The sequence below is a fragment of the Patiria miniata genome, unplaced genomic scaffold, assembly GCF_015706575.1.
Source record: "Patiria miniata isolate m_02_andy unplaced genomic scaffold, ASM1570657v1 HiC_scaffold_1, whole genome shotgun sequence".
Classification (NCBI taxonomy): Eukaryota; Metazoa; Echinodermata; class Asteroidea; order Valvatida; family Asterinidae; genus Patiria; species Patiria miniata.
Window position 1 is genome coordinate 5864322 of NW_024037047.1, and position 25645 is coordinate 5889966.

At 39.7% G+C, this 25645-nt stretch overlaps 2 protein-coding genes across 3 annotated transcripts; one reads left to right on the plus strand and one right to left on the minus strand.

The window, feature by feature from the left end:
• Positions 1 to 3576: 3576 nt before the first annotated feature.
• LOC119746212 (cytochrome P450 20A1-like) lies at positions 3577 to 10117 on the minus strand. The gene is made up of 8 exons (XM_038223068.1): positions 9946 to 10117; positions 9282 to 9427; positions 8794 to 8961; positions 7490 to 7666; positions 6594 to 6714; positions 5906 to 6017; positions 5160 to 5224; positions 3577 to 4599 (listed from the first exon to the last, which is right to left on the minus strand). Exons 4-8 carry the CDS (start codon positions 7632 to 7634, stop codon positions 4584 to 4586), a joined length of 459 nt encoding a protein of 152 aa, XP_038078996.1. The 5' UTR covers positions 7635 to 7666; positions 8794 to 8961; positions 9282 to 9427; positions 9946 to 10117; the 3' UTR covers positions 3577 to 4583.
• Positions 10118 to 16314: 6197 nt separating this feature from the next.
• Positions 16315 to 23423, plus strand: LOC119746289 (vesicle transport protein GOT1B-like). 2 transcript variants are annotated; one of them, XM_038223189.1, is made up of 5 exons: positions 16315 to 16497; positions 17766 to 17857; positions 20285 to 20463; positions 21784 to 21865; positions 23004 to 23423. In XM_038223189.1, exons 1-5 carry the CDS (start codon positions 16419 to 16421, stop codon positions 23040 to 23042), a joined length of 471 nt encoding a protein of 156 aa, XP_038079117.1. In that variant the 5' UTR covers positions 16315 to 16418; the 3' UTR covers positions 23043 to 23423. The 2 variants fall into 2 exon arrangements, with proteins under 2 accessions (XP_038079117.1, XP_038079195.1); XM_038223267.1 differs by having other exon boundaries at positions 16372 to 16493; positions 23004 to 23421.
• The last annotated feature ends 2222 nt before the right edge of the window (positions 23424 to 25645 follow it).

The window sequence follows — 25645 nt, forward strand, 5'->3', positions numbered from 1 at the left end:
ATTGCTACATACATTAACATTTGTAAGAAGAATAACAATATTACAATCGTATTATTTGTCTCAATTGTTCGGTAAAAAAATCCCTGGGGTGAAGAATAAAATGTTTAAACTACACTTATTAAACACATTAAAACATCTAGAATCATAGACAAAGAAGTAAAAAAAAATACACATACAAAACATTACTTAAAATATTAGACAACACACTTCACAGTTGCTTGAAACTTTCGAAGATTTCTTTTTCAAGGACATTACTTTATGTCAGTTAACCAGTTATGTCAGTTATGTCATGTAGGCCTACATCACCAGATATTGACAGGGGACAGATATTGACATTCACCGTATTCATTTAAAGGACAATCACAAAATATGAATTTCCTAATTGACGAGGTGAAGGTCATACTTGTGAAAAATTCCTTTTAATGCATCTTGAGACTAGTGTAAGGCGCTCTTTTTATCCTTAGTCAATAAAATAGTAGTGGCCTACACACCTGTATAGTTTTCTCTTGGAATGGAGCACGTTTTTGGACTGTTACATTAATTAATGGCCTTTGTTTTAAAACCTTCACACACAAAAAGAAAAAGGTTTGGGCTCATCAATTCTTTAAGTGAATTTGACATTTTTGTTTCATAAATTACGAGAATTCTTTACACCCTCCCGAGGAACATTTTTTTTGGGGGGGGGGGGCACCCTGTAAAGCATCGATAGTGATTATTGTAGAGCGCCCTCGCACAATTGTTTTGGCATTGTAATTTTCTCTCACTAACTGGTCTAATCATGCCGTTAGATGGCGCGCTCTCTCTCTCTCGATCTCTCTTTGGTCTGGTTGCCCTGTATTAAACGTGCTGCTGTGAGTGCCACATTCCTCGTCCATTCCATTCGGTGGGCCGTTAGTAGGTTGCTTAGCGGCGCGGCTTCATTTCTATCCAACGCTTTATACCATCTTTTCCCACTCCTCTCTTTTGGCCTGCCCCGTCCTCTCTTGCCATCCGTCATCCCATGTGTAACTGTTCTCTCCAATCCATTGTTTCTGCATGCGAGACCGAAATATCTCTTTTTCTGCGTTGTATAAATTTCCTCTTTAGCTCTCTCACGATCAGTACGCATCTGTTAGTCCTCTTCTCTTTCAAGGTGACCTGCATCATCCTTCTTCTCTTTCAAGGTGACCTGCATCATCCTTATATAGCACCACATTTCAAATGCGTCTAGTTTGGCTTCCAACTTTCTTGTAAACGTCCAAGATTTTAGTAAGCCGTAACTGGCTATTGAGACTGAACTCGCTGCATAAAGCAGCTCCAACCACAACTTTCTTGTATAAACGTCCAAGATTCTAAGCCGTAACTGGCAATTGAGAAACTCGCTGCATCTAGCAGCCTATAAAGCTTAATCCTCATACAGATTTTGCATGCTCGGCTTCCAATGTTGTTGAAGGAACCTATTTGGTTCCTTGCCATGGCAATTATTCTCTTAAGTTCTGTTATGCTTGTTAATTGCACTATATAGTGAGGGAGCCCAAGTAAACAAAATCACTAACTTCCTCAATGTCGACTCCATCGAGTTGAAATTTGTCTCTTATTGTGGCGATTCTTGTCTATAACCATTATTTTTGTTCGCATTGAGCAACAAACCTAGTGTGCACTGAATCGTTTAACCTCTCCCAACTTGTATAGCAGTTCTGCCTTGCTTGAACAAATTAGAGTTGTGCCGTCAGCAAGTTGTTGATGCGTCAACCTCCGTCCAACCTCCCCCGTTCTTCACTGCAAGCACTTCACGCATGACGCCTTCGGCATAAATATTGTACAGGCAGGGTGACATAATGTATCGTTCTACCGTGAACCACTCAGTTCGGCCATAGTTGGTCCGCACCGCAGATTCTTGACTGCTGTACAAGTTGCTGATGAGCTTGATTATGTGAACTGGGAATCCCATCTCTTCCATAGTTATCCACAGCTTCAAAATGATGTACACAATCAAAGGTTTTTAGAGTAGTCTATCACAGATGAATAGTGGCACGCTGGATTCTTTTTACATTTGTCAATAATGTTCTTAAATTCAAGTTCGCAATTTGTTCTCTAGTGCCTATGCCTTCTAAAAAAAAAGCTTGCTCTTCTGGAATTTCGGAGTGGTATTTCAGCTTTATTCTGCTGATAATGATTTAAACAAAATCTTGCTGGCGTGTACAATCAAACTGACCGTCTGATGGTTGTCACATTCTTTCCGATTTCTCTTCTTGGGGATATGAACGAAGATGGCTCTGCCGCCTCTGCGCTAGTCTATAGAGGCCCGTTTTCTATATTTTGATGCAGACCTTCCACAGTAATGCAACAGTTTCAGGCCACTGTGTTTCAGTCCCAGATTCATTTCTACAGGGATGTCATTTATTCCTGCATGGCGATTTACCTCGGAGTTTATTGCCTTTTCCACTGCACTTCAGCTCGTATAAGGGTGGATGTTCTGGTTCTTGATTCCAGCACTTTGGTTGGTAAACCTCCGTGCTGGGGCTAGAGTTTCTTTACAATTTCTGGCAGTACTAGCCACCTCTTCTTGACCTCTTCTTCGGTGAGTGTCAACCCGGTGTCATCGTTAGTTGCATCACATCTTGGTGCTCTTTGAGGTGTTATTTCTTTGGCTATCTTAAAGATTTGTTGGGTTTGTGTCTTTCGTTTTCTTTTTCTTGGCATTTCCTCTCAATAAAAACTTCTTTAGCCTTTTTAGCCGAGACCTATGCTGTCCTTGATGATGGCTCCGAGAGAAGTGTGCTGTTCTAGACAGCAGCCGAGAAGCTGAAGCTTAAAGGCCAGCCAGAGACAGTCCAACTGAAAACTGTCCGTGATGACGTAGTTGAATGCCAAGGTTCAACTGTGTCTCTGCAGGTGTCACCCAAGGGAAAGCCCCACATTGAATACACCATCGCAGGAGCCTTCTTTGCCCGCAATCTGTGTCTCTCGGAGTACACATACCCAGTAAAGGCTCTCCAGCAGTGGTATAACCATCATCAGCCGCTACCAGTGATTAACCAGGCATCACCGATGTTACTCCTTGAAGCTGACCACTCCCACAGATCTCATCATCTCCCGATGCCCCATAGGATCTGGACCCCGTGGTGCACCAGTTGCCATCTGCACGAGGCTTGGCTGGACACTCCGAAGACCAACTGGGACTCACGGTCAAATTGGAGCAGCGAGTTTTCAAGACTTCCACGTTCCCATGCCAGTGACGAACGACATCCTGCTGCATGTGCAGATGTTATGGCAGGCAGATGTTCTCCCCTGCACCACCGACAAGGAAGTCTCCCGTTCCAAACAGGACCAGTATGCCCTCCAGATGCTGGAGTCTAAAACCACCCGCGTCAGCATCGATGGTGTACAAGGATGGAGACAGATTCCAGGCAATCAAAGAAGCAGTTCTTCCTACCCTTAGGAGAGCAGAGAAGCGTGCAGACGTCTTAACCATTGAGTTTGATGGGTTGGCTGGCTGGGTTTCCATCGTAAATCAATCTTTTCATTCCCATAAAAATAAATGTGTGCAAGGGAGGGGGGGGGGTTTAACATTCTTGCTGACTTGCTAGAACCATGTTCAATCAAACGTATAGCTTTAATTATTAAACTTATTGTAACATTCAGACTGACAACTGTCCACATATATATAACCACGTAGGTTCTACCTGTTGGATTTGGTGTTTGTATACAAACTGTTAAAACCTGTCAAATTATTAAATTTATTATATTCTAACAAATTAAATAAGTGATGTTACTTCTGGAATTTGGCTAATGTAAACAAGACTCACACATCATATACTCCTAGCTTGTTAACTTCTTGTGTTTATAAACAAGACGTATCAGTATATCTTGCTTCTTTACAAACAATAACACATGCCTTGTGAATATTATATGCTTTCTGAATATTTTGCATTTTTAGCAGTTCAAATATTGTTAGAACTACAAATGACAACATCGGTGCCTTATCCCCATCGAACAGCGCCACCACGTGTCAGATGATGTCCAGACTCGTGCTCATTGATCTCCAATTTCTATCTCAACAGAAGTATATTAAAGTTGGCACTACGTGTCAAAAAAAAAACTGAATCATGATCATCTTGCATCGAAAGGCATTTCTGAGTTGTTTGGAGACAAGTCAATTTTCGGCCAAATTTAATGAAAACTGTAAGGTTAATCCCTTGCATTTTTACATATCTCGCTGAAAAATTATATTTCTAGAAACAAGCTGGGAAGATGCCTTAGACCTATTTTTGCCCAAATCTTCAAAACAATGGTTGTTTAAATAGTGAATCCTGATCATGCAAAACGCAGTTGCTTTTCCAGCAGCTAACTCTCCCTCGTGCCGACTACTTTCTCTTTTCCAGAGTGACCCAAACTTCGCCGTCAGGTCGTGTCATCAGACCGTAGTTTTTCTTTACGCTCTGTCCCTTCACCATGCGAAACTTGAACGCGCGGCACAGAACGGCAAGAAACACCGCGGCCTCCAGCTTGGCGAAATGCTGGCCGGGACAGGCTCGATGCCCGGCGAAACCGAAGGGTTTGAAGGCGTGTTTCTGGCGGGCTGTCATGCGGTCAATGTCGAATCACTCGGGGTCAAATCTGTAGACGAGGAGGATGTTCATCAAATTAAGTTGAATGAATGCATCGAAGTTATGCCAATTCCATGCGAAACACGATAACTTCTACTTGCAAAACTTTGCATTGAAGTCGCAAGCAAATCAACTTCTCAAGTGAATTTATGAAAAAGACGATACGGTATTTCAGTTAAAGAGGATCACAGAAGATCTAGATCCGTTTTGTACAATGTACCTACAATCCTGGCCAAATCTCGCTGGGCCCCCAACCCCCCGACCCCTGTCAATGTTGTCTCTCATTGCGCGGTGTGTGCTCCGTCAGCTGGAGAGAACAACATTGACCGGGGGAGCAGGGGAGTGGGTGACCGTGGTTCAAGGCTAATGTGTCCCAACCATTTTGGCCGGGATTGTAGATCCAAGAGTGCATGCTCGCACAAATTACGCATCATTTTTAGTAAAAAATGTTATATTTGATGTTTTCTACCTGAGTTACTGGCCAGAAGGCAGTATCACCCAACATTCATACGAATCAGTACAATGTTGTACAGAGAGGTCTACAAATTACATTCATGTATACTTGCTTACTTGCTCGGGTCCGGCCAAAGCACTGGATCCTCCATGACCACTCCAATGGCATGAACAGTCGTCGTCTGTAGGGCAGGAAATGATATTAACAAAGAAAGAAAACATCACTTAAGAAGTTATACAAGGCTAGCAAGAGGATGAGTCGTGTATAGACTAATTCGGGGACAGCTATTTTATGAGGTGACACCAGGTTCGCACTCAGGTAGCACGCACGCAGTCCAGGCTCCTTCGGCCAATAGGATTACCAAAATGCGCGCGCACTTTGTGTTTAAGAACCTGTATACTTATGTGCGGCATGCACGCACACGTGCATGGCGCCACCTCAAAAAGGCTTATAATTTGTGTTCGCCGCATTAGTCTATTACATTAAAGGCAAGCAATGGACATTTCTAGGTAGCCATTTAACCCATAAGCACCTTTAATACATTGTATTACATTGTGTTTACCCACTGATGAATCAGTAAAACGCTACAGTTGCAATCAAACGGACAATACAAAGCGCTCGTCTTAACAGAAATCTCGTATAACCAAAGCTCGTATTGAGCATTTTCTTCCTTGTAGGAATGTGCACACTTTGTTGGTCGGGACTGAAAATGCTCGTCTTAACCGGATCTCGTCCTAGCCGAGCTCGTATTACCGAGAGTTGACTTTAGTGCTCGGGCGCTTCCAGGCATAGTGGCTAAGGGTGTAAAAAATGCTTCTTTGCATGTCTTTTGTAGATTAATTTTAAAAGACGTATTACATACCCCAGCCTTTAGGACGTGGCCTGCAAGCTCAAAATCGTCATCGTGGTAGCGAGAGATGTACGTAGAAAGCACAGATAGACGAAGGGTCTCCTTGATCACTTGACCTACGTATCTAATACAGAGCAAAGAAAGTCATCAAATTCCACGGCAATTTAATTACCTTGCTCGGTCGAATAAAGAAGGAAATGTTCATAATTCTTTTGAAAACTGAAGACGGTTGTTCTGTCTTTCACACTTTTGTAGACGTCTAATTAATTACAAGAAGCAGCCAACGCTGTTGTTCTTCAAAAAGAGGGATGTGCTTTAAAGCCGGAAGAGAAATCCCCCTTTGACCACAACGAAAAATTCGTCGCAAACGGTGATTCCACTGCAAATTGAACTAAATGGATGGATGATGATTCCTTGATTTCGCTTGAGATGAATCGCTGCAAATTACCAAATGTTGGAAATATATCCCTACACTTTTTTTATAGTGTCACTTGTTGATTTCCGGTAATTTGGTATATTCTAAGGTATGAAAAATATACTTGTCATCAATCGATTCATCTGAATCCTCATTAATTCACGATTTGGTACATCCAGTTTATATGCACGTTCGGCCTACCTGTGTTTAAAGTCATGGGAAGTTAAAAAAAAAAAAAAAAAAAAGTCTCTCAATTTGTCATTCAGCTTGAGAAGTTTATCCTACCGAAGATCTTCATGATTCATATCCTCAACGTCGCCTTGCCCAACTGCCTCGATCACATTCAGGTAAAGTTTCTCCTGACAGTCAGGGGAAATAGCCAAGAAGTATAGTGCCCAAGACGTCACTGTGTGGTAATGATAACATAACAATCAACAAGTTAAACGATTAATATTTAGGATTGCATCATTTAACTTAAGTTGGAATTATTTGGAGCCGGATCGGGAATTTCCCCGTGTTTTTTTTTTCTCCCAAAAGGTTTTTGTGGGGTTTTCACCCATCCCGTGATCAGCTTTATATTTGAATGTTTAAAATGCGTATAATAGCTTTAATTTCTTTAATATTTCTGAGATACTCGTATTTGTAAAAGTTAATGTTCGTCATATGTTTCACCAATGTACCTTTCCTTATGAGTTTAACTTTACTTAACATTATTTAATAATTTGTTATTATTTAATAATGTTATTATTTAATAATTTGTAACGTAGTTTTGAAGAAATAGTGGCCACTACTACTGTCCAAACAAGCTGTTTAACATGATAAGCAAGTAAAAAGTGGAACCTAATCCAAAAATGAAGAACAGTTTAATATTATTATATTATATTACAATGCTATGGAGACACTACTGTTCTGCCTTGAATGACATCACGCATTTGTTCTTGAATATGGAAATTTTCATTAGCATAAAAACAAAACTGTTAGAATTTCTCCCTTTTACTGCTACAAAGGTGGTGGAAAGTCATAGTTACATGGCAAGAAAGCTTTTTTAAATGTATTTAAGTCATAAAATCATATTCCTTATCCTATTGCATGTTTCCTTTACATTCTTTGAACTTGAACACCTGAAACATATTTAAGAATCAAACACCTCGGGACTAAATTCTACATTTGATTGGACTTACAGATCCCTACAGTTTGTAGTCCACCGATCAGATAGCCCACGCAGTCATCATGCATCTGCTCCTCAGGCAGTTCGTCCTCAAGGAGAGCATCAATGAAAGTTTGGTACTCAAGAAAGCAGGGGTTGTCTCGACGATGCTGGATCATTTTCTGACCCAGGGTTTTAAGAGATGCCAGGTCTGTTGAAGGAAATGAAATATTAAGAGAGAAAAAAAAAACAGCCTCGATTTTGCTGGCGTTTTGGAAGCAACGTTATTCTGAGGAACTTCCAAAATGAACTTACTAAGGTATAGTAATATCTTTAAGTAAGTTTTTTTCAGACAAATTCCTATGTTGTCAGTGGTTTCGTATGTTGTCCACTTATGACAATATTCGAGTTATGTTACTCACCACAATTAAATACTACCTCGCCTTATTACCTGGCTGGTAAAGTAACTGTTAAACCTCGACATAATGAAGCTCGCACTTGTCATTCAGAGTGCCCATTTTGAACTTCCTTTATCACGTCGTGTTCTCTACAAAATCCATTTTGTCATGATATATACCATGATATATATAACTCCAGTTCGTTCCAGCACTGACAAAGAGAAACGTTTAAAGGGAAAATACAACATTTGCAAACATCGAAAAATAAAATGACCAAGTTTTTACGAAATACCTTACAGGATGTTGGTAAATGACAGCCTAAAGCATCCTGTAAAATTATGGCACCTGGTGTGAAGTCATTTTCAAGAAAATTATATTTTTGTTTACATTTCCAACGGTGGTCGGCCGACCACCGTAGGAAAAACCTAACTATTTTTCACTACTGCTCCAAATTTACCATTTTTTTCAGTCCAATTTTGTTTGCTAATTGGTTTTATGTTCATGAATGGGTGCAGGTCAGCTAGACTGGTTCCCTTAGCGTACAATTTTCCGGCATCTGTAAATTGATCCATTTCATCTTCAGTGGAGTCAGGGAACCAGACTACTTGAACATTTTTGTTTTTCTTGGTTTTTCCAGCATTTTCGAAAACAAAACTTCAAACATGTCAGTGTAACAATAATTTGATCTATTATACTAACCCCTCAAATAGTTCATTTCTGAAAATTAAAGCATAAGCCAATGATGTACATTCCCTTTAATAGTGTGATTATAGAAAAAACAAAGGTCTCTTTTATAAAGCACCACAATTATTATAACTCAACAGTTGGCGTCCAATTTGTAAAGGAAAAACTCTCATTTTGACCCAAAAGAGTGTCAATCCAAAAATCTGTCCCGGATTCCGGATCGAATTGGACCTGTGACTATTTAAGAGTACTTTACCGCGGAACAGACTTCACGGAGGTGGTCTACGTCTTCTTCGGTTTCGAAATAGTTCCCGAAGCAGGTGCGAACAATCCCCTTGATGCTCATGTCAATGCAATGATGGACTAGCGGGATGCGGGTACCCTCGGGAATGGCGGACAACGCCTGCACAGTTTCACGAGCCACCTATTCAAGGTGAATAGAAAACCCGTTTATGTACAGGTGTAACATTTCTCCGTTTGAGTATCTAGGATGGGGATGCCTATTGGCTAACGGAACTCAACCCAAATATTTACAAAATAACTAAAATACCAAGTGCGAACAATAAACTTGTGCGGATGGAAAGTTTGTGAGGATACTTCTGATTGTCCAAAACAAATCATTCGTCCCCCTACCTTTGGTACCTACGTTCGCGACTCTGGAAAGGGATGGTAGTACAATTTGTTCATTGTTGGTTATAATAGTTTGGTTATTTCAATTTAACGTTAGTTTAAGGTTCATCTTACCTTATTGAAGTTTGGGTAAAAATGGGTCACCGTCTCATGACTCAGGGTGTGATCGTAGAGTTCTCGTCTTCTGATTGCATCATCGGTCTTTGCAAACTGGATGGCATTACTCCCAAACAGAATTTCTAACATCTCCATCATGTCAGCTGAAAAATTACAACAAATTTAAACCACCATAACTCAAACTTTTAAGTCATTATCTATTCATGACAGGAACGATCACACGAAACTGTTTTGCCCATAAAGCAACCACACAAAAAGTTTTCACAAAATCCGACAACGGAGCTTTCAAGAGTTGAAATGACCCGAGAGGCTCGAGTCCGACTCAAGTCGCAATTTGTGGTGACCCGAATCGAGTCATTACTGGATTCGACCCACTCTGCGGAAATGATAGACACGATTCGATTCATGCTAGCAAAAGACTCGACTCGAGCAAAAGGCTCGGTTTGGATAATTCGACTGAGTCACTGCCTTCAGATGACTCGATTTGATTCGAGTCACTGTCTCAGAATGACTCAATTTGACTCGAGTCATTGCCCATAAGATGATTCGACTAAACTCGAGTCATTGCATCAGAATATAGACTGGACTCAAGTCGTTGGATTTTTGGAATGAGGGAACTTCACATCACAATCTTTATCGTGGCTATATATCCATGACTTACGGGGCCGGTTCGATGCCATGCGCACGTGATGTTCCATGAATAGCTCTGGAGAGGCAATGCTGACAACGTACTTGGGGCCGTACCAAAACGAGGCTAGAGGTCCACATTTCCCATGCAGATCAAGAAGGTAATTATGAATGTTACCAGCGGCTGCAATGTCAGGCTTGTTTCCATCCCTGCAAGAGTACCGCATACGGCGCATATATAAGTACCAACAGTTTCTAAAATACTTAAATGATGTTCTGACAGTGGGTGCTTTTCGAACTTCACCCCGAAAAAAAAATTAACTGTGTTTTTTTTTTCTAGCAATACAAAAGTCACTTTGAATGAGACAATGAAAGGAAATAAACGTCGGCTCACGTAGAGTTACGAAATAATTACTTTATAGATGTCGAACTTTTTGCGGCCCGACAATAAGTAAGTTTTCTCGGAGGAAAATTGGTGGCGCCACCTATAAGAATCGATAATGTGGTAACCAGTAGCCATTCTACTCGCAGGGCGGATCTGTTCGTGCGAAAAAGTAATTTAAAATAAAGAAGAAGCTAAAAATAGAAAACTATGTTTTTATTCTTCATTACAATAAGACATATATATACAAGGTGAGGATTCGATTCGCTCTAAAAGTGTTATTCGACTGCATCCCTTTCTGCCTGAGGTATCAGTAATTTTTATCGGTACCTCGAGTTTGAGGGTCTAGCTCCAGGAATATTTTCTTTTCCAGGAGACTTGGAAACCTGGAATAATGAAAAAAATATATATGATTTGATTGAAGGATCAGTATACCAACACAACATAACTGGAAACAACGCAAGCTTTGATATGGATGATTTTGCACCAAACAAAACCCGTATATATAAACTCCAGAAGACCGTCACGATGGTTAAGGTCAAACCATGGAGGTAGAAAATGTCGAATCACTGCGGTACATGTACAGAGAGATGAAGGACATTTGAGGCACCCTAGCTTTCTTCGGACCCATTTAGCTCAAGTGCGTCCCTCGTATGTCGCACATCTTTAAAAAAACAACAACAACAACAACAACAACAACAACAACAACGCCCCAACACCCCAACAAGCAAACAAACAACAGACAGACAATAAGAGTAAGATCTTTTTGGGGTGAGGTTTCCGTCCACTGCGCTTACTAGGCCAAGTAAGAGAAATACCAGTTGCTTGTCTCCGTACGCTTATTCCTTTTTTTGAGGCTGCATCATTTTTTTTTAATTTCAAGCATAACATTTTTTTTAAAAGATGTTTCAGAAGCTCAGACATGCTTCTTATAGATTTACTAATGTTCAATAAGCACTTTGAGGTCATCAACCAGTAGACAACTACCCAGAACTATCAAATAAATAGGGCCTTCTCCTTTTTATAAGGCACATATCGTGTAAGCTAAATATGGCTATTTTAACCCTTTTTTTCAATAAAATAATAAATAAAAAGGCCCTCATAGTTTCATCCTCCTTTTTAAATAAAACTCGGACAATCAACTGGTGGGTTTTTTTACTTGGCCTTGGGACCAAAGTGTATTTTTTTTTACTTCCATCAAAAACTAAATTCGCTCCAGGATCGGTTCGATGTAACGTAAGTACAAAAAATGTACTAGCCTGGGTATGATCCCACGTTCACTGGTGCGATTACACACTCTTATAAGGGTTCGTGTCATCATCGGTTTTAAAAGCTCATGGACATGAAAAACACTTCATTATTTCAAAATATCGAGATGTATTTTATTATTGAATAGAATCATCAGTCACTTACCGAGAATGTGCGCTGGAAAGCGATAAGAAAAATCACAGCAAAGATCACGAACGAACTGATAAACAGCATCTTACTAGATAGCTGGATCTCAGCATAGCAAGCATCCACGCAGTCAAGCCGATCGATCCAGTCTGGCAACTTTTAACTCCAAACGGAGTTTATTTGAAAGATCTCACAAGCGGCTTCCCCACGGAAGCTGCCCATTAGTCGGAAGGCAACATACGTGCAAACGTTTTATTTACCCTGGTCAATTTGTGCACATTTCATGCCCACAACCTGTCACTTCCAATTAGTATACTAAAATCATCTCGAGCTGCATCTGTTTTTGCGTATAGTTATTTTATTGCTGTCGATGAGTAAACTCGCAGTATCAAACAGCTGAAGATATCTGAACCTAAACTTTCACTGTTATGTTTAATAGCCAAAAGACACGAGGCTACTTACATTATAAATGCCAGGTCCTCTTCATAAGTTAATACCAGGATTTTACAATTTCATGCCTGAAAGGTTTTATGACATACACACGCCGCACGCAATAGAGATGAGAGAGTTTAAATCTTGGTACGGCAACAAACCTAAGCTCTATGCTCGGGTTGTGTCTGAAAAGAGGGGTTGATTTTGGTTGTTAATTCTGTACCAGGAAAGGAGAATGACCAAATACCAAGCCAACAGTTGCATGGGACGATAACCTGGACATCAGGAGGTTCTCATTAAATCTGCCAGTAATCAAAACATCAGAAGAAAACAAGACAGTTGCACTCTCTATCAAGTTATGATTTCCGAGCATTTTGATCGATGGTAAGAATAAACGGTACCTTGAATAATCAGGAACTGAGCCTACTAAAACATATAGAGGTTGTTCAACTGTTTGTGATGCGGCAGTTATAGCAGTGAAGATGATAATTAAGTATCGATGCTTTATACAGCAACGTTTGACTTCTTACAAACTCTGTTTCGTTGGCTTCAACCTAGAACAATCGCACTAGACAATCAGTCTATACAATGAATGGATCATCTGTCAACTTTAAGAGTGCATACTGTTGCTATTATTGGCGCACGTTATATATGAAGGTTGATTTACATGTACATGTATTTATCAAACGACATTACGTACGCCACTCAGCCAATGGATCGATCCAGTAAGCTCCGCCCAGTGCGCACGTGGGCAAATTAACACGTGCTCCTCTCCAATGCCACGCTGCATTTTCCTTCCGCGCGCATTATACGCGCGTGCACGCGTGACGAACTTTAGTGCACGCACGTCGGACATAAATCACGGCTGTGATTGGTCAGAACACCATGGGGCGGTGCTTACTGGATCGGTCCATTGCAGCTGCACGTGTCATTACAAGTCATCCGGTGATGACACAGAATCAACTACTTCATCAAGGCGTCTGGATTTTGTTTCATTCACACTTCTCGCTGACCTTTGTAATATGAGAAGTACATAGCTTGTTCCGCGCACTTTGAATTACCATTTTTTTTTTACAGATGTAAAAAGAGGTTTAAGCTTTTTTTTTTTATATCCTATTGGTTTTTTTTAATGGCCCTGAACTACTGGTATGAATAATGTATGTCCGGAGGGGATGCAAACGTTGCATTCCAATGACTTTCCGTGTCATCTTTGTCATTTCAATGCGGTTATCGCTGCAAATAGAACTTTGCCTCCTGACAGATTTTGGCCCCAGGTTATCGGTTTATTTTACGCTCTTTTGAAGAGTACTGCGATAACCCTACAGATGCTCCATGGTGACGCACGAAAACTGTGAAATACCACTTGCCTACACGAGTATCGTTTGTGAAAATTGCAATAAAACAAACAAAAGAAACAAACAAACAACCCACCAAGCCTAGAATGATTCAGAATTTGTATTATGATTGAAATAAAAAACCTCACAATCTGCCGTTCGCATGGAACTTGCCCAGGCCTATAAAGGGTGAGTAAAAAAAAAAGAAACCCAAATGTCGGGACCATTGTTTGAGTGAAGTTCTGCATGTAGCACTTTCAAAATCTGTGATGTAAAGCCCAATTCATAAGTTTTCTTTTATAGTACAAGAATCATTCAAATCACTCATGTACTTTTCAAGTTCCGGAATTTTAATCACAACTACCGCTTTAAAGTTCTGTCCACAAATCACACAAAGGTAAGTGTTCTTTCAGCTAAACGAAAACAAATCATATAGGGATGTGTGTGAACCATCAACATTATGTGTCCACTCCTATAGTTACGTAGCTAGCTTCCTCTTTTGTGCACACGCTGTGGCTATTAATTTTCTAGACCGTATAGTCGATCTGCTGCGGACTTGTTGAAAAGCTAATAACTAAAAATCAGCTTTAAATCAGCTTTAATGATAATTGTACTGCACATAACACGCGGATGGGTGTTTTATAGATGTTTTTATTAAAGGCTGCCAAAAATATACCTCAAATCTATTTGCGTACTGTTTTGGTTTACTTAAGTTAAAGCTAGAGTCCATCAGTTGCAGCCATCCGAAAAGTAACTGGCGTAATTATTGTTGAAAAACAAACTTGGTTGAAAGATAGTAAGGGAACTAAACTCCCTGTGAAGTTATTCTTTCTGGGAAGCTGTCATTTTGAAGTAATCAACGAAAGAAGGCATTTCCAACGGTGATTCTTAAGAAGCACCGTAAAAAAAATTTAAATTAGTAGTTCGTTTTGTTATTCAGCGCAGCGCGCACACGTATTGGAACGACGCACACGCGCGCGCGGTTGTTGTAATTCGTCGGATCAGTGCGCGACGTCGCGTATAGCTGCAATTCAAAACAATTCAAAACATGATTCAGTAACTTTTGATTTGAAATTGAGATCTAAGAATGTTGTTTTTCTCGGAATGTACAGCTGAAGCTTAGCTGAAACTTCATCAGGTTTAGTTGCTCAGTATCCTTCATTAGATTTTGAACTCGTTGCTTCAAACGAACAAAATGCACAAATTACAAATGATGGACTGTACGTAGCTTTAATATAATGTGATGTGCGAGGTAAAAACTTCAAGGGCACAATTTAAAAATGTCAGTCTAAAATCACATATTAACGATCAAGTGGGATACTCTGCATGGGAAATACCTGCTTTATCCCTGGAACAAATTAAATTTAATGCGACTTTGGATAGGACGAAGAGAGGGACAGAATATAACAGCGCGAAAGATTCACCATTAGTAGATCACATTATAGTTACGTTAGTGGGGGTGTCTACGAAACCACTTGAGAAATAGGGTGCGTTCAATGACGGCCATTCCTGTAGGAGAACTGCAACTGCGTATTTTACGCATTCAAGCACCGTTGCGCAGTGTTGAAAATGTTCCATACACGCGCGCTTGTTGATCGAAATATGTTCGAAATACGACGCAGCCAGTGCGCGTTATGCCAGTTGACGCTCATGACGTAATTTGAACGAGACCTATACCTACCTCATCTGTCATGCATTCTGACGAACATCAACAGCGCACCAAGGCTCTCAACACAGGGCCGAAGTGTGGATGCTTGGCGGCATATATGAGAGGGTTATAATGCAGCCGTTCAGGAAGAGCATCAATCCGCCATACAGCTGGAAACGGTTGCTCTTACTAACCACCATAGGGAGTGAAGCACACTATGAAAGCGAACACTACGACGAAGAGGTTCTTCGCCAGCTGGTCGGTCTTGTTGCGTCGAGGCGATCCAAGCTGACATCGGCGAGTGCCTCTTCGGATGGTGTCATCTAGGTCCAACATAGACACAAGTACGAAAGTGGTGCTGAAGGCATGACCGTTGACGTCTGCGCAGACCCGCTCAACTTCTGCCGGCGCTTCTTGAAGTGCTTCTTGATGTATCGCCAAATCAGGACGAACGACACAACGATCACGATGAACGGGAGCGGGTAGAAGACTCCAAACTGAACCTTATCGTAGGTTGCAGCTCTCGGGTGGGTGTCGATGTCGGTACAGCTACAGGTTCGGCTCTGAGGATCGAAACCGAGATCGCCGACTCGATCCGAACAGCGGCGGCACCACCACGGTATGGCGAGCCAAAGTAACATTTATATAGCAATAGCAAAGTCTTAAAACAATTTAAAGATATCTCTAAATGATTTAGAGATATCTCTAAATTTAGAGATATCTCTAAATATTTAGAGATATCTCTAAATCATTTAGAGATATCTCTTAATACATAAAGATTTCTCCCAATCGTTTAAAAGACAAATTATTTTGATAAATAAGTGACACACAAAAGAGCTTTATTGTCAATGATATAAAGATATCTATAAAATTATTTAGAGATATCTCTAATTCATTTAGAGATATCTTTAAATCATTTAAAGATATCTCTAAATCATTTAGAGAAAATTCAACGAATGCTTTAAAACACACCGTTTTATTGGTCACAATGACGTCTTAGGCCAAAAAAAAAAAAGTCTCCGGTTTCTGGTATGCGCGCGCGTCGCCGTAGCCATGCGCGTCGGCACAATGATAGAACTAGAAGGACTTGGAACTAGTCTAACAAAAATCAGGACGCATGACGATTGCATTCATTAAGAACATCGGAGTAAATAATTATATAAAATTGCACCATCTTCATCGTGATGTTTATTCATTAAACTTATAACTTGAATTTTTTCATTGAATTTTTTTGAGAGTCATGCATTTATGAGAGGGAAAATCATTAACAAATGCGCAAGAATTAGTGAACGAGGCTGCGGACACGTCAATATGCAATGTGCAGACGACATACGCTTGGTTTTGGTTTATCAAATATTTTGCCGAAATGTTTGAAGTTTCCGATTTTCAGAGTAGGTATTTACATTATTTTTGAGCTAAAACTGTAGTTTTTTAACCTTTTCATTTTCCAGTCGGTACAGTGGGTATTCCAACTGTTTTGTGATCGCTACACACAAAAATGATTCACCATTTCACGTTCTCGTTTGATTGACTGTGTTACTGTAGGCTAGCGCTAGTTCAGTATTACTTTTAGTCCGAAAATTTGGGACTCTCAATACTGTGTATGAGAGTCCCAAAACTTAAGGTATCCATATTGTGCAAAAGTTTGTGCTGCATAATAAAACCAGTGTGAATCAAATGTGCAAGCTTCTTACTCACTACACGGGTTTTCGATTTAGTATTGGCCGCCATCTTGTTTGAGATCTACATACTAGTTACTACGCATGCGTGGAGTGTACCATTCACGCATAGGGGTTTCTGTATACGATACGCTTTGCGACACCTCGTTTGGTTTTTGCATTGGGATTTTTTGGCAGACATTGTAAAGAGTGTCAGTCGGCATATTTTTCAAATAATTAGCCAAGTACCGTGACCAAGTAGTTTTACATAATTTATAATTGAAAAAAAAATAGTTTTCCTAATTTCCTGTAAAGAAACCCCTATGCGTGAATGGTACACTCCACGCATGCGTAGTACGTAGATCTCAAACAAGATGGCGGCCAATACTAAACCGAAAAACCTGTCGTAGATTTCGCGCTGTAAAACCACTTTTTAAGTAATTTTAACTTCAATTGATATGCAGAAGATGTTCATTATTGCTTTTTCTACCATGTAAAGCTGTTTTTATTGTTCAAAAGCCTATGCAAAATTTGTTGACGCTCATTGACGACCGTCGAGGCTTGTTGACGCTTGTTGACGCTTGTTGACGCACTTTAGTAGGACCGGTATATGACACTTCTTGTAGAACTAGAAAAGACACCCGTGTGCTGACTAGCCGATTATGTTTTGGGTTTCGTATTACTCAACATGCTCAATAGGATTTGAAATTTAGTGTTGATAGTCAAACTACTTACACTTAGAAATTCACATTCTCATGCAATGATCTCTCAAAACAGTAGCCCTGGCTGATCTAAAGCTCATTAAAATTTGAGAACAAATTCAGAACAATGTCAGTGGTTTTAAGGACCTCAGACCGGTACTTTTTCAAGAAATCACAGATTTTACTCACCAACGTCGTTTTTTTATTTTCGACATTGCGAACATAACAAATAGTCAAATATTTGATCAAATCCAAGTTCAAATAATTGTATGCTAAATAATTAAAAAACTATTTACTTTTGCAGAGATTGGCATAGGCCTGACTGGCTTCGGTGCCTTCTTTTTATTCCTGGGAATCATATTCCTATTCGATAAAGGTCTTCTGGCAATTGGAAATGTAAGTGTGTGTGACCATTCTTTTATATTTACTTTTGTTTGTATCTAGTCTTTGGTTGATGGAGTAAATGATTACCATTTAAGCTTTTCTTCCCAGACAGCAAAAACTGTACCCGTAGATGGTCCTGCACATGGTATACAAACATTTAATGTTTAAAGTGTGTGACTGCAATGGTAAGAATAATTTTGGAGAAAATGTTGCAACCTGACGGCACTTTTTTCTTCATATATCATCTCAATGAAGGTCATTCATTGCGAAAATGATGATAAGACATGAATCTGGGACTGAGAAACATTTCCAATTTTGTTAGGAAATACTGCTAAGAATAATTTTCTTGACTCTCCATAGACTTTGTACACAATCACGGAAGTGGCGTGAGGTTGCAACATTTTTTCCATAATTTCATAAGGTGATGGATAGAATGTTCTATTTCACGAGGCGAAGCTGTGTGGAATGAAACATTCCATGCACATGTATACAACACCCAAATAAACCCTCGTCATCTGATTGGTAATTATGTGACTGAGCATTGGAACTTCTATAACATGGAATGGAACTATTTTTTGCAGTGCGGCTGGGCCATAGGTTGGGATGGATAATTCAATGACGTGATCAACAACCCAGCAATCAGATGAAAGGAATTTGTTCAGGCGTTGTATAATATAATAATAATAATATTAATAATAATAATACCGGTGCTTATATAGCGCAGTTCCATATTAATGATCAATGCGCTTTACAAACAAAAACAAAGAAAAATAAACAGATACATTGAAAGAGTAATCACATAACAGATCAGACAAACAGGTGTGTTTTGAGGAGGCTTTTGAATGCTTGTGGGATAGGAGCCAGTCTGATGGTTGATAGGAGATCATTCCACAATCTAGGGGCACAGATAGAGAATGACCTCTCCGCAACCATCCTTTGGCCCCTAGGCAGCACGAGCCGGGTTGTGTCTGTGGCAGAGCGTAATCCGGGTCGTGAGGGTTTGTAGAATGAAATGCTGTTTGAGAGGTATATGGGAGTGAGACCGTGGATTGACTTGTATAAATATAACAGGATTTTGAAAATATAGCCTATTTATGAGGGCAACTGGCGTACACATTGCGTGCTTGCACTGGTAACTACAGCCAGTCTGATCATTCCAAAGTCTAGAATACTATTCTCGGTAAATGCAATGTTAATAAAAATATTTCAGTTTCTTTCTAAAAGGTTGGTCTTTATCAAGTTCCAGCAGAAACAGCCAGGTACAATTCAGTATCCCGAACTATCAGTGATGGTCAGTCATCGCAAACGCTTTGAAAATACATGAATTGAGGAGCGAGAACCATTTCCAAGTTTGTTTTCAAAAGAAAAGTACTCGCAAAAATTTTCAGATTTTTCTCATTTTTGAACCCAGAAACTGGCGTTGTTACAGCACCCTCATTCACTCAGAAATACATGTGACCTGCTGTGGCAAAATGAGGAATGTCTTTTAAAACCTTGTTTTGAGTAATTGGCACTTTAAGTTGGATACGTGAAAAATCTATGTGGGTATTTTTTTTTAGAGTAGCCAAGGTATCCAAGATTCACACTACGCAGTTTTGTTGGGGGGAAATATACCCCCAAAAGTGAAGAAAAAAAAAACTTTAAAAAAATTTTCACTGTCGTTGGCGGGGCAATGCGTATCTTGTTTTTCACAGCCGTTCTTCTTGAAGTGAGGTCGGCGAAGTTCAGCAGGACACTGTTGAAGTTCCTGCAGCATATCATAATTGGATTAAATTAACCCTAACCTCCCCAACTCCATCAAAATCCATCCCCTCGTTTTGGTGGATTTTGGGGGACTTGGTCCTGAAGCCCTGGTGTGACTAAATATTGTTGGAGTATGATGGACTTGGGCCTGGAGGCCTATAAAGCAAAGCATGCATTGGAAGCAGTGTGATTGATGGATTTTGGCGCAAGGGCGGATCCAGGGGGAGGCCAAAGGGGGCCATGGCCCCCCCCCCCCCCCAAAAAAACGAAACCATTTTTTTTTTTTTATGTGACATCGCAATAAAGGCAGGCAATGAGTACACCACCATCTTTTCCTCAAAAAACATTGGTTAAAGTGGTCAGAAATCGCCTCAGATCGCACCACAGAGCATCTAGAATCAAAAAAAAATTTTTTTTTTTTTTCAACCCACTTTTTGGGGGGACCAACATTTTTTTTTGGCCCCTGCCAAAATTGTGTTCTGGATCCGCCCTTGTTTTGGCGGACATGGTTGGTCCAGTACTTAGTAAAAGACAGGGAGTTAGGTGTTAAGCTAAAAAAAATATATTTGGTATCATTGGAAAGCCAATGATTTGTGTGTTAACATGATGTAACTTGAAAAGTTGAAGGTGGGGGTTATTCCTCATTATGATATGGCAGGTCACATATAGCCTATTTATAACTTTGTTTTTCATCAGATCCTGTTCCTAGTTGGCCTGGCATGCGTCATCGGTTTGGAGCGTACTTTCCGATTCTTCTTCCAGCAGCACAAACTCAAAGCGACAGGTTTCTTCATCGGGGGTATGGTCATCGTACTGATAGGATGGCCACTAGTCGGAATGCTTGTTGAAATGTATGGATTTTTCTTATTATTCAGGTGAGCTATGTCAGTCCCTAACCGGAGAATTTGAGAAAAAGTGTCATGATCAGTTCGTTTACTGTGTTAATTTAAACAAGTGGTTGGGGTTGATTCAGGTCTTCAGGAGCATCTATACCCTCTACCTAAACACACTTTGCCCTATGACCAACAAAGCATAGCAGCAAGAGTCGAGAAAATTGAAGCATCTGTCCGCCATCTTAGAAAATCCACCATCTTGTGGGAAAAAAAGGAAAACAAAAAGTGCCTGCATCCTTCCTTTTTTGAAAAAGCTCAGACGAGATTTTTTTTACTTTTTTTTACTCAGCCTTATGATGAAGGTAACGGACGCAATTTGTTAAAAAAATGTATTCTTGTCAGTTCAAGGATCAATACAATAAATCTGAAGCAGGTTATTGAAAAACTAACGTGTCAAAAATTGCAGCTCAGTAGATATACGTTTTGAGAAACTGTGAAATGCATCTGTATCTGTATTGTCGGTAAAGCATCCCAGGGTAAACATCACACCAACTTAGAGAGAGAAGACAATGAGAAGCAATTACAGTTTTAGAGGTGGGAGGAAAAGCCCAGAAGGTATTCTGGGGAAAACCCACGGAATCAGGTAGGGACTGAAAACCATATCCACATATTGACCCAGGCGGATTCGAACCCGGATCACAGCGGTGGAAGGAAAGGAAAGTACCACTACGCCAACCTGACTCCCCTGATCTACCTTTTTTCAAGTCAAAGCAGGGTTTCTGTTGAAAGCCCTCCCTTCCCAAAAAATTTAGGGCGGTCTTTTTTTGCATAATTTATTATTTGATTACTCCAAACTGCGTTTGACCGAAATTTGGATATTCGAAACTGCCAGCTCTGCAACTGCGTGCTGTGCCGAGAAAAAGTTGCACGAAGAGTGTGCCAGTTAAAAGGGATGTGAACAATAAACCACCATCAACAAAAACTTTACCATCGACAAACAAATTGCACCTGACAGTAAAGCACTGGAACTAATAATATGATAAAATAACATCATAGTCGTGTGTGTATACTATGTGCATTGTGTTTTTTGTTTTCGAATATTCAAACCAGCAAAAAGCTATTTGAATAAATAATACATTATGACTTGCACCCTGTTGAGATGCAACATGTATGATCCCCAGTGTACTGTGGAAAAATAATTGGTCCTTGGTCCTAAAAATTGGTCCTAAAATATTTTATGTACCCAATGAGCAGGGCTAATAAAATTGGTAGCGTCTTGAACAACGATGTGGGGGCCTTTATAAAAATGCATTATCATTAATTTTATTACATATACTTTTCGATTTGTGGTATCTTCCACAGAGGTTTTTTCCCAGTTGTTGTCAATTTCTTGCGGAGAGTCCCTGTCATTAGCACCATTTTATCACTACCTGGCATTAATGGGGTAAGTACTGATTATTCCACAGCCATACAAACACTTTACTCGTACGCTGTAGCACGCGCTTTATCAAGATTTTATGCATTTTATGTATATATCGTCGTGATCTTGCTACAAGGTCATATCTTATAAAATGGCGTGTGAGGTCATGTACGTGAAATGCGAGTTTTCAATGTCAAAAGGTCGTATCACGCTTAAAATAACCCGGATGTACTCACAAAGTTAATAGACGTCGTGATATGCGAGATACGACCTTGTTGCACAGAGCGTATTTGCGCGATGTATCGTGCAAATATGCTTCAGTCGTATATATACGACTTTATTGCAGAATCGAGTTAAGATCTTGTTGCACTGACGCGACTTTAATTTAAATTTTTTTTCTTAATCATATCAAAATATCGAAAATTTCGATATTGAGATACATGTAGGATATTGAAAACATTGAGAATGGGTCAGACTATCGTCAAAATAAATCTGTTTGTGCTCTTACTTTATGTTTAACGTTTGCTGTATAAAGAAATAAAAGTCGGAGGCAACTTGTGCTTGTGACAGAAAATAAAAGTGTCATTTTTTTTTTCATCAAGTGTCATCTTTATGGCCTTTAACTTTTACATGGGATAATCAATATATTGTATATTCTCGATATTGGATTTCCGATATATTGATTATTAAAGTTTCTGATATCGACGGTGCTTACGGTCAGCGATAAGTGCATGAGAACCTAGTACATGTAGTAAATGTACATGGAATATGTTACTCAAGAGTAGTCTGTTACTCAAGAGTAGTATGATACTCAAGAGTTGTCTGTTTATACTCAAGAGTAGTCTGTTTCTCACGAGTAGTACATGTATGTTACTCGGGAGTTGTCTGTTTATACTCAAGAGTAGTCTTTTACTCAAGAGTAGTATGTTACAGTTACTCAAGAGTTGTCTGCTACTCAAGAGTAGTATGTTACTCAAGAGTTGTCTGTTTATACTCAAGAGTAGTCTGTTACTCAAGAGTAGTAACAGCTAAGCAGATTAATGGTATTAAGTAGCAAATGTACATGTGAAAGTATAATGTCAAGATTTTCCCAAAAACTTTCACCTTGGTATTTTTTTTAGTAATTTTGTTTTTCTTTATTTTTTCTTTTGTCCACTTGCAGTTCCTTATGCGATTTGAAGAAAGGAACCCAATGGTTTAACCTGTTTTCTACTGTTCAAGATCCTATTAGTTTGGGAAAGTTTTGTTAACCCTAACCCCTTGAGTGATCTACTAGGATCCTTCCTCACTCTTGCAAAATCCAACACCACATGGTAAACTCAACACCCAAACTGTTGGACTCTGATAATGGTGGTACATGTATGCCTGACCCCATGTAAAGCATAGTCAGTGTGCAGTCCTCAGCAGTATCAAACAAAATGTGCAGTTGGATTTTGAAGGGTTGGGGTGGTTAGGGTTACTAAAGTTTGGCTTGGTGAACAAGAGTTCAGTTGCCAGAGTTGTAATGACTCGAGTCAATGACTTGACTCGAGTCCGAGTCACAATTTTTTGGTGACTCGACTCGACTCGAGTCCCTAAGGGTAAATGACTCGGCTCGACTCGAGTAACTGCGAGCAAATGACTCGACTCGACTTGAGTCCCTCATCAAAAGACTCAACGCGACTCGAGCGAAGGCTAATAAGACTCGAGTCCCAAAAATAAAAGCACAACTTTGCGAAAAGTATTTGCAATGACGTACGGTGCAAAATTTATGCTCACTTCGCTTTGCGAATAGCAGTCATGTATAAATATACAACGTGTCACAGACTCCCACCTCATGGTTCTAGAACGCACAAAATACTATCCAGGAATCAGATTTTTAAACGCATTTTCTAATTCGCTGTTTCATTGGCTTTAGGCGATTTCTTATAAAGCTCCTGGATTCGAACGCTGGCTAAACTTATGGCCTCCTTTTATAAATGTTGGTATATAGTATTCAAATATTCGTGACTCGAATTGACTCGAGCTAAATATTTGACTCGACTCGACTCGACTCGACCTTTGGACCTAATGACTCGACTCGACTCGAGTCACTTCTTTAAAATGACTCGACTCGACTCGAGTCACAAAAATCAGTGACTCGTTACAACTCTGTCAATTGCAGTTTCTCTTTAACCCTTGTTACCCAAAATTCACAACGACAAAAAGTTCCGCTGGTTTTGCCCAGACTTAACACTAGCAAGCCAAGATGCCATTACATACATGTATAAAAATACTGTACATGAGACTACGTGTAGGTCAGTCAACACTTTATTATAAAGACTACAGGTACATCCTCCCAGCACCTCAACGTACAGCACAGGGTGACCCTCCAAAAAATGCAACCCTAAAACATTTGTACTTTTGCATAATTGGCCTTTTCTCAGCAACCCAAAGTGCTATTTTCATGATTTTTGCAGTATTTGAAAGAAAAAGCTCTCAGCTTAAATCTGATACCCAAACCGTAAAAATCCACCGATCCTTTTTTTTTTTTTAAACGTAAATGTTTTAGGTTGCATTTTTTGGGGTCATCCTGTACAAGCAACATTTGCTTTTGTACCATCCCACTCCAATCACAAGTTGGTTTCAGCTTGGAGTGGCTGATGAAAGTGCATTGGGAATCAAAGTTGCGGGTGAAAAGGGTCATAATACTACCTTCTGTTTGTGTTTGTTTGTTAGTTTTTGTTTTCAAAATATGTAAATATGTAAAACAATTCCAGTAATTGAGGTAAGGCTTAAAAGCAATTGTGCTTAGCACATTGTATTATTAAGTTGTGTCATTTTGTACAATGTATTGAATGAAACAAGTTGTCCAGTATTCTTGTTGATTTAAGAATGAAAATGCTTCAGAACAAAGGGAAACTTTACACATTTGTTTTATTTATTGTGAAATTGTGGTGTACTGCTTGGCAACATATTGGATTACATGTAAAGGGTTACAGTATCATTATCAAAACTTTGTTCCTGCCGAGAGTGGCAAATGAGAAACCTCCAAAACTGTTATGGGTCCAATGTCTACGGACTGTACATGACCATGACAGAAATAAAATATGCAAATGTTAAAATATGTTAATGCCATTTAACTGAATTATGTAATAAAATAATGTTAGTTTGCAACGAAGATGGTGAAGTGGGAATTGACAAAAAAGGGGAGGATGAGTCGGGGAAACAAAGAAATGTTGCAGTGAGATCATCCGTTACGCATTTTGAAAATTGGTCCTTTACGTGATACCTTTTGAAACTAAACCAGGCTCAACTTAAAGGTATATACTTATTCTCCTTTTAATCTTGTAAACGGCGACCTCTTGTGGTCGTAGTTGGAAAGTGGCAGCCCGACTGTGATTGACGGTTAGGCCAAACAAAAAAATATGTCGGTCTCTGGTCAGCGCGCGCGTCGATTTTAATCATGCGCGTCGATCTTTTTTTCCCCAAAAAGTTCCGCGGTAGCTCCAACAGCACCCTCTATTTCCGCACCTCAATTTTTTTTACCAAAGATCACCAAGGAATGGGAAATTGCACCAAGGCAAATGATCGAAAGCACCAAGGCAAATTATGGAGGACACCAATGTACACGGGGACACAAAAAAAGCAAAATAGTACCCACCTTGTCTGTACAATCCAAGCTTGAAGAAAAGAAAAAAGCCGCGTGGCCGCGTCAATTCCGGAACTTTGGTCTGACCAGAGACCGAATATTTTTTTTTTTGGCCTTAACGGTGTTTTTTTTTTTTATCTGCAGCACATATCGTCAACCATGGCCTTGTGGATAGTGGAATGAACTACATGTAT